Source organism: Gossypium arboreum, chromosome 7 (assembly GCF_025698485.1).
Source record: "Gossypium arboreum isolate Shixiya-1 chromosome 7, ASM2569848v2, whole genome shotgun sequence".
Classification (NCBI taxonomy): Eukaryota; Viridiplantae; Streptophyta; class Magnoliopsida; order Malvales; family Malvaceae; genus Gossypium; species Gossypium arboreum.
Genome location: NC_069076.1, coordinates 16426322 through 16440326, shown reverse-complemented (window position 1 = coordinate 16440326; position 14005 = coordinate 16426322). Strand labels below are relative to the sequence as shown.

The 14005-nt window shown below is 33.6% G+C and overlaps 1 protein-coding gene and 1 non-coding gene across 2 annotated transcripts; both read left to right on the top strand.

Annotated features, from left to right (window-relative positions):
• The first annotated feature begins 524 nt into the window (after positions 1-524).
• LOC108473118 (cytochrome P450 714C2-like) lies at positions 525-4242 on the top strand. Its single transcript, XM_053030482.1, has 4 exons — positions 525-1179; positions 2954-3195; positions 3265-3622; positions 3731-4242. Exons 1-4 carry the CDS (start codon positions 1171-1173, stop codon positions 4154-4156), a joined length of 1035 nt encoding a protein of 344 aa, XP_052886442.1. The 5' UTR covers positions 525-1170; the 3' UTR covers positions 4157-4242.
• A 9432-nt stretch (positions 4243-13674) lies between these two features.
• Positions 13675-13781, top strand: LOC128295742 (small nucleolar RNA R71). Its single transcript, XR_008286300.1, has one exon. It is a non-coding gene; the product is annotated as a small nucleolar RNA R71 (small nucleolar RNA).
• The last annotated feature ends 224 nt before the right edge of the window (positions 13782-14005 follow it).

Genomic DNA, 14005 nt, shown 5'->3' with positions numbered 1-14005 from the left:
CTCGTGTGGTTTTGCCCCCATCCGTTACCGCCGTTGCTTCTGTTGATTCATCCTTTTTTTGGCACACTAAACTTGGCCATGCTTCAGTTTCAAGATTGAATAAGGTGTCTAACCTTCCCTATACAGCCTCCACTATTGATAGTATAAACCAATGTCCTATATGTCCTCTTGCTAAACAAACTAAGCGTCCATTTCCTGTCCATATGCCTCGTGTTGATGTTGCTTTTTCCCTTATTCATATTGACTTGTGGGGACCTTATCAGATTTCTACTCACCATGGCCATAGATTTTTCTTAACAATTGTTGATGATTACACAAGGATGACATGGGTGCATTTGTTACGGTATAAAAGTGATGCGTTTGTTTGTCTTAAACAATGTTTTACCTTGGTTAAGATTTAATTTTCCACTAGTATTAAAATTTTTCGAAGTGATTATGGGCATGAATTCTTTAAGAATGAGTGCAATGATTTTTTTAGGATGTTTGGCATTATACATCAAAGCTCATGTGTTTACACTCCTCAGCAAAATGGAGTTGCTAAACGAAAACATAGACATTTGCTTGAATTGGCCAGATCACTAAAATTTTAGTCTCATGTGCCTAGTAAATTTTGGGGTGAATGTGTGTTAACTGCTTGTTTTTTGATAAATCGTCTCCCTACTCCTCTCTTGGATTGGAAATGTCCTTTTAAACTATTATATCATACACCTCCAGATTTTTCTTGTTTGAAAGTCTTTGGCTGTCTTGCTTATGCTACCACCCCCAACTATCATGATAAATTTTCTCCTAAAGCTATTCCGTCTATGTTTATGGGTTATTCTCTTGTGCAGAAAGATTACTTATTGTTCAATCTTGAAACCAAAACTTTCTTTGTTAACCGTGATGTTGTTTTTCATGAAACAATATTTTCTTTTGCTTTTCCTACCAAACATTTTTTGTCTTTCCCTCTCACTGATAGTACCAAATTTCTTCATCTTGAATCTTTTCCTTCCATTCCTACTTCTTCCTCTTCACATGTTCCTCCCTCTTCACCTATTTTATCCGTACCTTCTGTTCCCTAACCAACCTCCTCTGCGCCATTTGTTTCCCTTTTACGCCGCACCACACGGTGTGTTAGGTCACCTGCTTGGATGAAAGACAACGTCTGCTCCAACCACTCTTCCGCTTCTTATGCCACAGGTTTCTTTCCTATTTCTCATGTTTACTCCTCTTTGCATTTACCTATTCACTCTCAGTTCTTTGCAGCCCATATCTCTTCTTTAACTGAACCCAAAACCTATGCTGAGGCTGTCTCGGATCCAAGATGGGTCGAGGCTATGCAACAGGAGATTCGAGCTTCGGAAGCCAATTGTACATAGGAGGTTGTTCCTTTACTTGCTGGTGTGGTTCCTATTGGTTGTAAGTGGGTTTATAAAATCAAGTATAATTCCGATGGTTTGGTGGAACGGTTTAAAGCCCGAATGGTTGGGAAAGGATACAATCAACAGGTTGATATTGATTTTCAAGAGATATTTTCCTCTGTTGTTAAGCATGTTACTGTCATTCATAACTGGCCTCTTTTCCAAATAGATGTCTACAATGCATTTTTGCCAGGTGACTTGTGTGAAGAAGTTTATATGGACATTCAGGATGGTTTTCACAGACAGGGGGAGTCTAGGGTGTGCCGTCTGTATAAGTCATTATATGGTCTGAAGCAAGCCTCTCGGTAGTGGAATTTAAAGCTTACTGAGGCCTTAATGCAAGGAGGCTATGCACAAAGCAAGTACAATTATTCCCTGTTTACCAAAAGAAAAGGAGATGACATAGTCATCTTACTCATTTATGTTGATGATCTGTTAATTACAGGGAGTAACGTTAGTATGATAGATGAACTGAAACAAATATTGCACCAGAATTTTAAGATGAAAGATTTAGGTGCATTAACGTATTTTCTTAGAATAGAGGTGATGCGATCGAGTGAAGGGATTGTGTTGAACCAACAAAAGTATGCATTGGAATTGATAGTTGATCTGGGATTAGGAGAAGCGAAGTCAGTGTGTACGCCTCTTGAACAGAATCAAAAACTCACCTCGGTTGAATATGATGAATTGGTACAAACAAAAGTTGATGGGGACGATTTAATTTGAGGATATTGTAATATATCAACAACTATTGGGAAGGTTGTTATAACTGACCAATACACGACCAGGCATAATGTTTACGGTTCAATAGTTAAGCCAGTTTATGCACAAACCAAAAAAATCACATTTGGAGGCTGCCTTTCGGGTGGTACGATATAAGGAAAAATCCTGGCCAAGGTATTTTATTGTCTGCAGCTAGTAAAACGCAGATCGTTACCTTCTGTGATTCTGATTGGGCTTCTTGTCCTATTTCTAGGCGATCACTTACTGGTTTCTGTGTTAAACTTGGAAAGTCTCTCGTTTCATGGAAGTAAAAAAAACAAAGCACTATTTCTCGATCATCAGCATAGGCTGAATATAGAAGTATGGCAGCAGTAGTAGCAGAGGTTATTTGGTTGGATGGATTGTTAAAAGAAATCAGTCTTAATCAATCTGATAAGTCTATACTTTTTTCAGATAGTAGGGCAACTCTACAAATTGTAGCCAACCCTGTTTTTCATGAACGAACTAAGCATATAGAAATTGACTGTCATTTCGTACGAGATACAGTTAGAGAAGGATTGATTCAGATGCAGCATGTTGGAACAACTGAACAGCTTGCCGACTTAATGACAAAAGCTCTAGGAATTAAGCAGCATGAGTATTTAGTATGCAAGTTGGGCGTTAAAGATATATACCACCCCTCAACTTGAAGGGGAGTGTTGAGAACGGAAAACAGTTAGTTGGGTAGTTAGAGTTAGTTTGTGTAAGTTAGTTTGTTAACAGAGTTTATAAATGTAGAATGTATTATCAGTTTTACAACACATGAATGAATTCTTGATCATTTTCAACAGATGAACCTGATTGTCGAATCTACATTTACGCTAGTAGACTCTTGGAAGACCAGAATAGAGGTCGAGAGTGGAATTGCTGACATCAAAATTGACGAGTATATGCGAAGCTTCTCTGGAGATGTCATCTCAAGAGCCTGTTTCGGAAGTAATTATTGTAAAGGAGAAGAAATCTTCTTAAAGCTAAGAGCTCTACGGGAGGCCATGTCCAAGAAAGGCTTATCCACTGGCGTGCCTAGAATGAGGTGAGCATTCTTTCGCAATTTCAAAGTCCTATGGAAGCAATTTGTATTAAAATTTTTGGGTTATTACAGATATCTTCCCATCAGAAGCAACAGAGAAGCTTGGGAACTTGAAAAGGAGGTACGTGATTTGATATTGCATGTGGTAAAAGAGAGAAAGGGGGCAGCAACATACGAGAAGGACTTACTGCAAATGGTGGTTGAGGGAGCTAAAAACAGTGACCTGAGTCAAGAAGCCACCAAGAGGTTTGTAGTTGATAACTGCAAGAACATATACTTGGCTGGATATGAAACTACTGCCGTTTCTGCCACCTGGTGCCTCATGCTTCTAGCTGCCAATCAAGAATGGCAGGATAATGTGCGGACAGAGGTGGTTGAAATTTGTGGGGGTCGTACTCCGGATGCTGGCATGCTTCGTAAGATGAAACTGGTATACATATATATGTCCAAATAATTAATTATTAGATTGAGAGTTATTGTGGATATTTATATAAATAACTATTAATCTTGAAATCCTTGTCTTGCATGTGTGATGCAGCTTACTAAGGTAATTCAGGAATCATTGAGACTTTATCTGCCAGTAGGTGTGGTGTCTAGGGAAGCCTTGGAAGATATGAAATTCGGAGAGATTTTTGTTCCCAAGGGTGTAAATATTTGGATGATGGTGTTGGCATTGCACACTGACCCTGAAATTTGGGGTGAAGATGCCTATAGATTCAACCCGGATAGATTTTCAAATGGGATAAAAGGTGCATGTAAGCTGCCACAAGTGTACATGCCATTCGGGGTCGGCCCCCGGGTGTGCCTTGGACAGAACTTGGCCATGGTTGAACTGAAACTACTAATGTCTCTCCTTTTGTCTAACTTCTCCTTCTGCCTTTCTCCCAACTACACACATTCGCCTGTTCTAAGATTGGTAATAGAGCCAGAAAATGGCGTCCATATCTTGGTAAAGAAGCTGTGATTCGAGAGCTTTTAGACAATTATATGAACTCAGCCAAGCATTTCCATTTCATTTGAAACAAAATAAGAGAGTTAGGCATTAGAAAATTGAAGAACCTGAAAAATTCACTTCCAGAAATTTGAATTGGCATTAGAAACATGCTAAATCGACTTTGATCCATAAAGGAAAAAACGCAAATTAATTAATGTATACTTAATTAAGTTATTTTGTCACCAGCTCAGCTTTTAACCTTCTAAGTTCAAACATTACCAAATATATATCAAAAAGAAAAGAAAAAATTGTTAAGTGTCTTACTTACCAAATTGATCAAATTACTTTAAAATATAAAATTAGGAAATAAAAGGATTTATTTAATAACTTAAATTTTATTTGTTTAAAATTTAAAAGAATTGCTAATCAAAGCAGTACTTAAGTTGTAAGATAAATATAAAAATATACATGAATTTTAATTTAATTTAATGTACAATTTAATATAAAATATTTATTTTGTGTAGTTGTACACGTTAAATTTTTATTTTGGTTCAAATATGTATATCAAGTTTTTATTTTAATTCAATTATACACATTAAAAAATTAATATATCAATTTATTTTTATATCAGATAAATATAATTATTTGAGTCTATAATACGTAAATATGTATTATATCAATAATAATATTAAAATTTTATCAAAATTAAATCAAATAAAATTGAAATATATAAAATTGCACAAACTTAAAAATTTATTAATAGTATTGGACGTTAAAATTAATTATTTTATATAATCTATAAAAATAGGGAATTAGAATTAGAATTTAATATTATATTATTATTTTAAGAAATGGAAATGGGTAGGTGGCAAGGCCTTGCTTCTATATATAATAGTCTAGTTTGTGCACTCATTTTTTTTTTTTTTCTTTTCTGAAGAATCGATATTTTAAAGTTTTGGTGAGAGATGATTATAGTGTTGAGCCGGACCCACATTTAGGAGTATTATTTTCAAGAAAATTTCCATGAAGAAATTTTCTGAGGGACTCGTCCACTAATCTAGTGGATGTCGGCCACGAAGACTTGGAAAAGTCTTATTTCCTGATTTTTTTTTTCTTAAAAAAATTAATTTCATAAGCTAAGTCAATTGGTATAATTTGAAAATTATATTAAATAAAAATTTTAAATTAACACGTATTCCAGAATTCATACCCTAAAAAACCCACATACAAAGCATTGTAGGAATTTATGCTTTAAGTGGCGTAAAAATTGATGGGATCGAAGTTGTTATATTATTAATTTTCGTGTTTGAATCCTTTATATTATTAATTTTCGGGTTTGGATCCTAAGTAGGTTAAAATTTTTTTAAAGTTGAGATGAAGTTGAGTTGGAGAATGGCAATAAAGCATTGAGCCAGGTTGGGGTGGATAAAAAATTACCTTGCCTCACTCTTTTCTCATCAGTAGTTAGTCGATGAGTTATAAGAAATTAAAATATTTTTAATATATTTTTAAAATTTTTAGAGTTAAGATTAAATTAAAAATTTTATAAATCTTGAAGATCAAATTTATTAATTCTTTAGAATTAGAACTAAAATAACAAATTTTGTAAAGAGCGCTAAATTTATTGAATTTTTTATAATTAAGATCAAATTTATAGAATGCGTAAACATTAGAGAGCTAATTTTGTTATTAGATCATTAAAAAAAAAGCCCACATCAGCTCAGGGTGACTAAAATATTTAATTTCGAAAAGTTTAATGACTAAATCGAAAGAAATAATAGTTAGATGACCAAAATAGAATGAAACACATAGTTGGGTGTCAATTTTTATAGTTTACCCATAAAAAATAAATTTCAGCATGTTCTACATCATTATTTAACAGAAAATTTTAACGGATAGGCTAATTTGCACATTTTAAAAAGTATAAAAGTTAATTTTGTAACACCCCTTGCTCGACTCGATCGTCTGGTCCGAGCTGCAGGATGTCACATCTGTTGCCATAATTACTATCAAATAATCCGTAAATAAATCATTTAAGCATTCAATCATGTCATAAACACATTCACATTATCATATACAATTAATTTCAAGCCTTAATCGAGCTTACAAAAGATCTTTTTTTGACCTGAGCATGAAATAGGATCAAATTGTAAAGTTTCAAAATTTCGTGTTGACGTCGTGAAGTTGCCAAACAGTTTGTCATGTTGTGACCTCAAGTCGCTTGACGTCATGACGTGACTCACTCTTGGCTGACATTGCGACGAGGAAACTTACTCGTTAGGACGTGGACTTTGATTTTGGTAAAATTTAGGCCATTTGGTACCTACTTCTTGGTTACCTCACAAATTGCACATTTGGTGCATATTTGCCTAACGTTTCTTTCATAAAAATGTTCTAAACACATACCAAAACATTGCATTTAACCATTTCAAATCAACCACTCCAATATACCTCAATGTGGTATCAAAACATATCAATTCAACTTATTCAAATTCAACTTATTCAATCATTCACTTCATCGTACAATATCACCTTTTTAACTTTGTTAGTTCATACTCAAACAGACCATTTTAAGTGTCATTCATAATATCACAACATGTTACCAAAACATACATATACATATGAACAGTGGCCTTCCCAAATCAAACATTAGATAGGGTTCAAACTAAAGCTATCATCCCAAGTTAACATATATAAACTGTTGGAAAATAATGGATATTTTGGAACTTTGAGGCATTTTATTTTATTGATAAAATTGAAGGTTTAGATTTGTATTCTATATAATATGATCAAAAATTTTGAGTGATGAATGATAAATTGATGCTCAAATTATACACTAGTTCTGTCTCTCGATGAACAATTGTATCTCTTGGTGAACAGATTCATTGCTTTTGGTTTAATATTGTATCTTTTCATTCACTGTGTTTGTTCACTTATATATATGAACTTTTCAACAAAACTCTTCCTGAATCAGTCTAAATCTCTTCATTCATTTCCTTTCCTCTATATAAAGCCAAGTTAGGGGACTTCCAAAACACATCATCAAAAACCATCAATATAAAAATTTCCTTCTAAATTCATTCCTCATAGCAATAGAGAAAGGAAAGATTGTGTTCGATTGATCACTGTTGTTGTGCTAGTACTATGATCGTTTGTTATTGTATCTTGGGAGACAGACGTCTAACGTTACTCAAAGCACCGAGGGGAGGTCGATTCTATCTTAAGGAAATTGTTCATATAGGCCTCAACAATATTCTTCTTCTAATTTTCAACTTTGTCTGATTACAAGTATTCTGTTAAGTTACTGCTACTGTGTTGTATTGCATTATTATTGTTACTAATAATACTACATACGAAATTATATTTTCTTACATAAACACCTATGTACACGCCACATAACCAGACTTTAAAAATTTGAATGACTATTGAATCAATAACGGGATAGTGTGAGCTTCTTGTAGATCTATTCAACATGTTCCGCAAGTGACAATTTACAAGGAAAAAGAAAATAATGGGGTAAGCATATCAAATGCTTAATAAGTTCAAAGGTATTAAATAGAAAAAATTACCTTATTATTCAATTAGGTACAATAAGCTATAAACTTGATATAATTAACTAGACATGGCAAAACACAAAATAACAAGGTGAGTTTTGGCACATAACCAAATCATGTAATATTCCAAGTATATAACATACCATTCTATATCATATTAATTAACCAATTCAATCTCATTCCATTCATGAAGACAACAATAACAAACATATATCAAAGCTTTATATTCAAAATTTTCACTAATACTTCACTTGAAAATTAATACATTTTATGTCATTTCAAATTCTAATTTAATATCTTCTATATCACCAGATGAAACTTAGTAGATGGACTGGAATACACATATACTAAATCGCATCAATTGCTCATTCAAGCTGAGCATATTTGTGTCAGGTACTAGTCCAGGCTAAACCTTTAATGACACATTCAATTGCTTGGCCAAGTTGAAAATATACATGTTAGGTTACCTATCTGGGCTAAACCTTTAAAACGACATCAGGTTACCAATCTAGGCTAAAACTATGTCACATGTATCTTCGAGTCCTCAAAAGATGTTGGATCTCAGTAATCATCGTTAGTCAATCAGTATCAGTGTGCACAAGACCTTTACCAAGTTCATCTAGCCATTTTCAACACATATATACATTTATTTACACTTTAGTCCAAATCTCACTTTTATACCAATTCACAAACCAAACACAAATATACTCACAAATAAAATACACAATAACTTAAACAAATTTATACCATATGAACTTACCTGGTCAAATCAGCAAACAAGTTGAATTTATAAAGACTAATCTATAATTTTGCCTTTTCCCCTAGTTATCCTTTATTTGGTTCAATTCCTGATCTATACAATAATTCGATTCAATTGATCAATTTTAAACATTTTATAGCATTATATTATATGCATGAATCATTTTGATTTCTTTTTTTGGATGCCCCAAAAATTTTACATTTTATTCAATTTAGTCCCTAAAATCAAAAATGATATAACTTTCAAATTTGAGCTTCAATTTCAAAATCAATCTCAATTATATCCTTTTATGACCCTCTACTATCAATAATTACTGAAAATTCACATAAATTTTGAAATCTATCCACTTTAGTCCTGATGTTAAAAACTAGCAATTAAACTTTATAGTCTAATCCTTTTCCACTTCTAAGCTCAAAATATTACAATTTAATACCAATTTACTCAAGAAACCATCAATGACAACTTTTAGAAACTTTAACAGTTTTGCAAGTTGGTACATGGTCTAGATAAATCAAGATCACATGACCTTAAAAACATAAAGATTAAAAGAATCTCCAACCCCAAGGTTGATTCTCCAACCCTTTGGCTATGGTGATTTCAATGGTGAAGGAGAATGAATAAGATGTTTCTTTTATTTTTATGTTTTATACATATTTTATTTTAATTATAAACTTACTATTATTTATATCAAATATCTTACCTATGAAACACCCCAAAACCCAACCTAGAAGTTTCGTCCGAGTTTCAGAGGTTACATTGGCCACCGAAATGACTAAAAACAAAACACTGATTTAAAAACAAAAATTCTTTTCGAAATTCTTTTTCTCTTGCGACTTACTTAAAACGAAAACAAAATTTTACAAAATGCTTTGTAAACGTTGAACTTATTTTCGCTTAAAACTTTGCTTGGAACCAATTCACATTTAATGATAAATTTGCAACCAAAGTAGATTTGAAAGTTTTGATAAACGAACTTAAATTTAGAAGATTACATTGGGAAAAACAATTTGTTATATTTTTGGAAAATCGTATTCAGATACGAAAACTCATGCATAGTATCACAAATTTAATTTAAAAACCATAAACTCAAACTTAATGATAGTTTGAAGGCAAATTTCAAACCAAAGTCCTTACGAAATTTAATTACAGTTCCAATAAAAACATATTATCAATCTTTATAAAATTTATTTTAAAGCTTAAATCGAAACTCGAAATTCTAAGACCTCTGCTTTGCTGATTTCGACACCTAACTCCACTGATTACCTGAAAGGGAGAAACTAAGGGAATGAGCTACACGAGCTTAGTGTGAGTCCGAAACATAAGCAAATAGCAAAAGGAAAAATAACAAAACAAGTATTTCAGAAAAAATACATATACAGATAACATTCGAAAAACACAAACCAGTAATCTGATACATGAAATGTTTCCATTAACAAACATAATAGAATTATATTATTTCTAACCATCATGTTGCTTAATCACGATAGACTATTCAAAGTATTTCATAAACGACCTAACATCCATACAAACAGATCGAAATTCAGATGCGTAAAATATGCAACAAGCAAAAATCTCACCCCACCAGCCAAAACACCACTTCGACCACCCTACACACCACAATTGGGCTACGGTAGGCCCATCCACCTTGCACACCAAAAAGGACTATGGTAGCCCATCGACCCTACACACCACGATAGTGGATCTAAGCCACTCAAATAGAAATATGCAAATAAGTTGACATATATAATAGTGTGGTAAAATCGCTGTAACAGAATATCGTAGTTAAACTGCCAAATCAGACTTCCTTCTTTTCAAACATAACCCAATCCCAAATGCAGACGCAAATAGTTTATAGAAACACCTATCTAATTAACAAACACCACATTTAAGCATTTTTGTAATTAACATAATTAAATCAAATGAGTTCACATACAGAACTAAAATCATATAGTAATACATCCTTACTAGACCTACCTCGATTAGTAATGGTATCCCAAACACATTTAAAGAAGCTTAAAAAAATGTTGGACTACACAGGAACCAAAACAGGTTAGTTACAAATAAGATTTAAAATCTGCAAAATCAGGGCCATGCGACTATGTGGCCAGGCCATGTGGAAGGGGCTAGACCGTTTGACAGAGGTACACGGTCGTATGCCTGAGTTACTTGGTCGTATGGCCAGAACGTGTAACTCATAGTGCCGTGTGATAAAATTAACACATTTAGAAAGCACAGTAGACATGACTGTGTGGCTAAATCACACGTTCGTGTAGTTGAAACACACGCTCGTGTGACTAAAAGTTCACATTAATGAAGCAAGGAAGACACGACCGTGTGATTGAAGCACACGTTCATGTGGCTGAGAAACATGGATGTGTGGTTGAGGCACACGCCCATTGAAAAATGACAAATTCCCCAAACAAAGGTCACACGACCGTGTGGTTAGCTCGTGACCCACTTCAGAGCGTGCAAAATGAAAGTAACCTAATTCCTACAGAGACACATGATCGTGTGGACTGCCTGTGTGTGACACACGCCTATGTGGCTGCTCGTGTGGCCTTGAAACCACACCAAAATTTACTGAGAATCATGAAATTCATCAACAACTCGATCCCTAACTATAGCAGTTTCGAAAACACACCTTAAATCGAGATCTTAAGCACCAAGAACTAACTGATTTGCCCTAAAAAAAGTTATGTTTCAGTGTTTAAACAAATGAACATACAATTCCTCTAATGAAATGACTAAAATGAAGGCTTTAATGCATGACCCAAAAGACACAATTTACCAAATATTGATATTCTAATAGAGATGAACGATTAATCAAGAACAAAAAGCTTATAGGCATAAAGAAAACACAATGGCCCAGAAAAAAGAACAAAAATTGAAACTGAAAGAAGAAGAAAAAGAGACCAACGTGCGAGAAAAGGAGAGAAAAATATACTAACGTGAGCAAAACATTTAGGGATTTCCCCTCTTTTTTTAAAATCTAATAATATAACTCAAAATAAGCAAATAAAAATTATAAATTAATTAATCATTAAAACCAATCGATTAATTTATTATTACTATTAAAATAAATTTCAAAACAAAACAAAATAAACCATATCAAATTTGTCAAAACCCTTAAATTTTAATTAACAATATTTTAAAGAATTAAAACCAAAATACTTAAAAAAATCTTTAAAGACATACTAGACATGCCAAAAAATTAAAATAAATAAAAAAATCAATACTCGGGTTGCCTCCCAATAAGTGTTTATTTAAAGTTAAAGCTCGACTTCCCTTCTCAACCTTACGATTATGTCAGATCTTGGAGCCGGAGCTCCCCTCTTTCTCTATCAATATTGCCACCAAAATAAAGTTTGAGTCGATGACTGTTTACCTTGAATGTGTCGTAATTAAAGTGTGTTACCTTAATTGTTCCGCATGGGAATACGTTATGTACTACAAATGAGTTTGACCATCTTGACTTAAGCTCTGTAAGGAACATTCGTGGTTCTAAATTGTCTAACAACACTTTGTCTCCAACTCTGAATTGGTTTGTCCTCTTTAAATGCACACCATGACACTTTTTTTGTTACTTCTTTGAATATTCTCGGTTTCTCATAAGCCTTTGGTCGCCATTCATCTATTTCATCAAGTTGCACTTCATTCTCCACTCGTCCCTTGGTTTCTATCACCTTAACAAGGACACAATTTTAACACATATTCGTGAGTGATTCCCTACAAAGAATTTTGAGTTGAATGATTACTAACATTATCATAACAACGAGTATCATTTCACTCACTAGAAACTCTCACAACATCACGTGCTTGAAGAGTAATCTCTTCATCACCTACTTTCAGCACAAGTTCACCATTATCCACATCAATAATAGTTCTAGCAGTGGCTAAAAATTGTCGACTGAATATGATGGGTACCTCAATATCCCTATCCGTGTCCAATATAATGAAATCAATAGGGAATATAAATTTATCTACTTTAACAAGTGCATCCTCAATAATACACCTAAGATACTTAATTGATCTGTCAGCTAATTGTATACTCATCCTAGTGGGCTTTGGTTCCTCGAGACCAAGTTGTTTAAATAATTTATAAGGCATCAAATTTATACTAGCACCCAAATTAGCCAAAGCTATTTCAACATTTAAGTTACCAATGAAACAAATGATAGTAAAACTCACTAGATCTTTAAGCTTTGTGGGTAGCTCATTTTGGAGAATGGTCGAACACTCATCATTGAGCTCTATAGTAGAAAATTCATCTAAATTCCTTTTATTTGTTAAAAACTCCTTTAAAAAGTTTAAAAAAGTTTCAAGAAATTTACCATATTGTTTGTTCATGCAGTCTTTCTTCACTTTTGCCGAATATGGAATTGGCGGTTCGTATTCTTTGATCACTGGCTTATGCTCTTTCTTACATTCCTCAATCCCGTCATTTTTCTCAATTTAGCTTCTTTTCTGGCTCAACTAATGCCCTTCCACTTCGTACAGAGATTGCATAGACTTGGTCTTTTAGGTTGGTTTCAGTGTTACTAGGTAATCTGTTTTGTTGTCTCTCTGAAACTAATTTAACAAGCTGATTAATCTGATTCTCGAGTCCCTGAATAGATGCTTGCTGATTCCTTAAATCTATCTCAGTATTCTGGAATCTAGTTTTTGATACTAAAATAAATTTCATTAAAATTTCTTCTAGATTCAGGTTATTTCTTTGCTGATAAGGTTGCTGAAAACCCAGAGGGGTTGTGACCTTTGATTTTTTTGACCACCCCAAGAGAAATTCAAACGATTCCTCCATCCTAGATTATAATTATTGCTATAGAGGTTATTCCGAGGTTTAGAATTATTACCTATAAAGTCTACTTGTTCATGCTCCATGTTAGAATTATAGGGCAAACATTCTGAATTGATCACCCTCGCTCCAGTCACATCACATTGCATTACCAAATTCATTTGCTTAGCCATACTCAAACCATCAATTTTTTTACTCATCACTTCCATTTGACTTGCCAACATAACAACTGCATCTATAGTTAAAAATACCAGCTACCTTAGTAGACTTTGTTCTCATAACTTGCCACTGATAGTTATTTAGTGTCATCTCCTTAATAAATTCTTGGGCTGCGTCAGATGTCTTATTATTTAGTGTTTCACCAACTGCTTTATCAATTATCTATCTAGTCGAGGGATTCAAACCATTATAAAATGTTTGGACTTGAAGCTAAAAAGGTAACTCATGATGAGGGCACCTTCTCAGAAGATCCTTAAATCTCTCTCATGCATCATACAATGTCTTAAGCTCAAGTTGAACAAAAGAAGAGATGTCATTCCTCAACTTAGCTATTTTGGCCAGAGGAAAATACTTCAATAGAAACTTCTCAGTTATCTGAGCCTAAGTCGTGATGGAACCCCGTAAAAGTGAATTCAACCACTGTTTCTGTAACACCCCGTACCCGAGACAGTTGCAGGATTCGAGCACGAGGTGTTAATAGACTTAATTCATTACTTAAACAGCTCATACAATTCATTTTAAAATTTCCAGACAAGCTGGCTAACTGCATC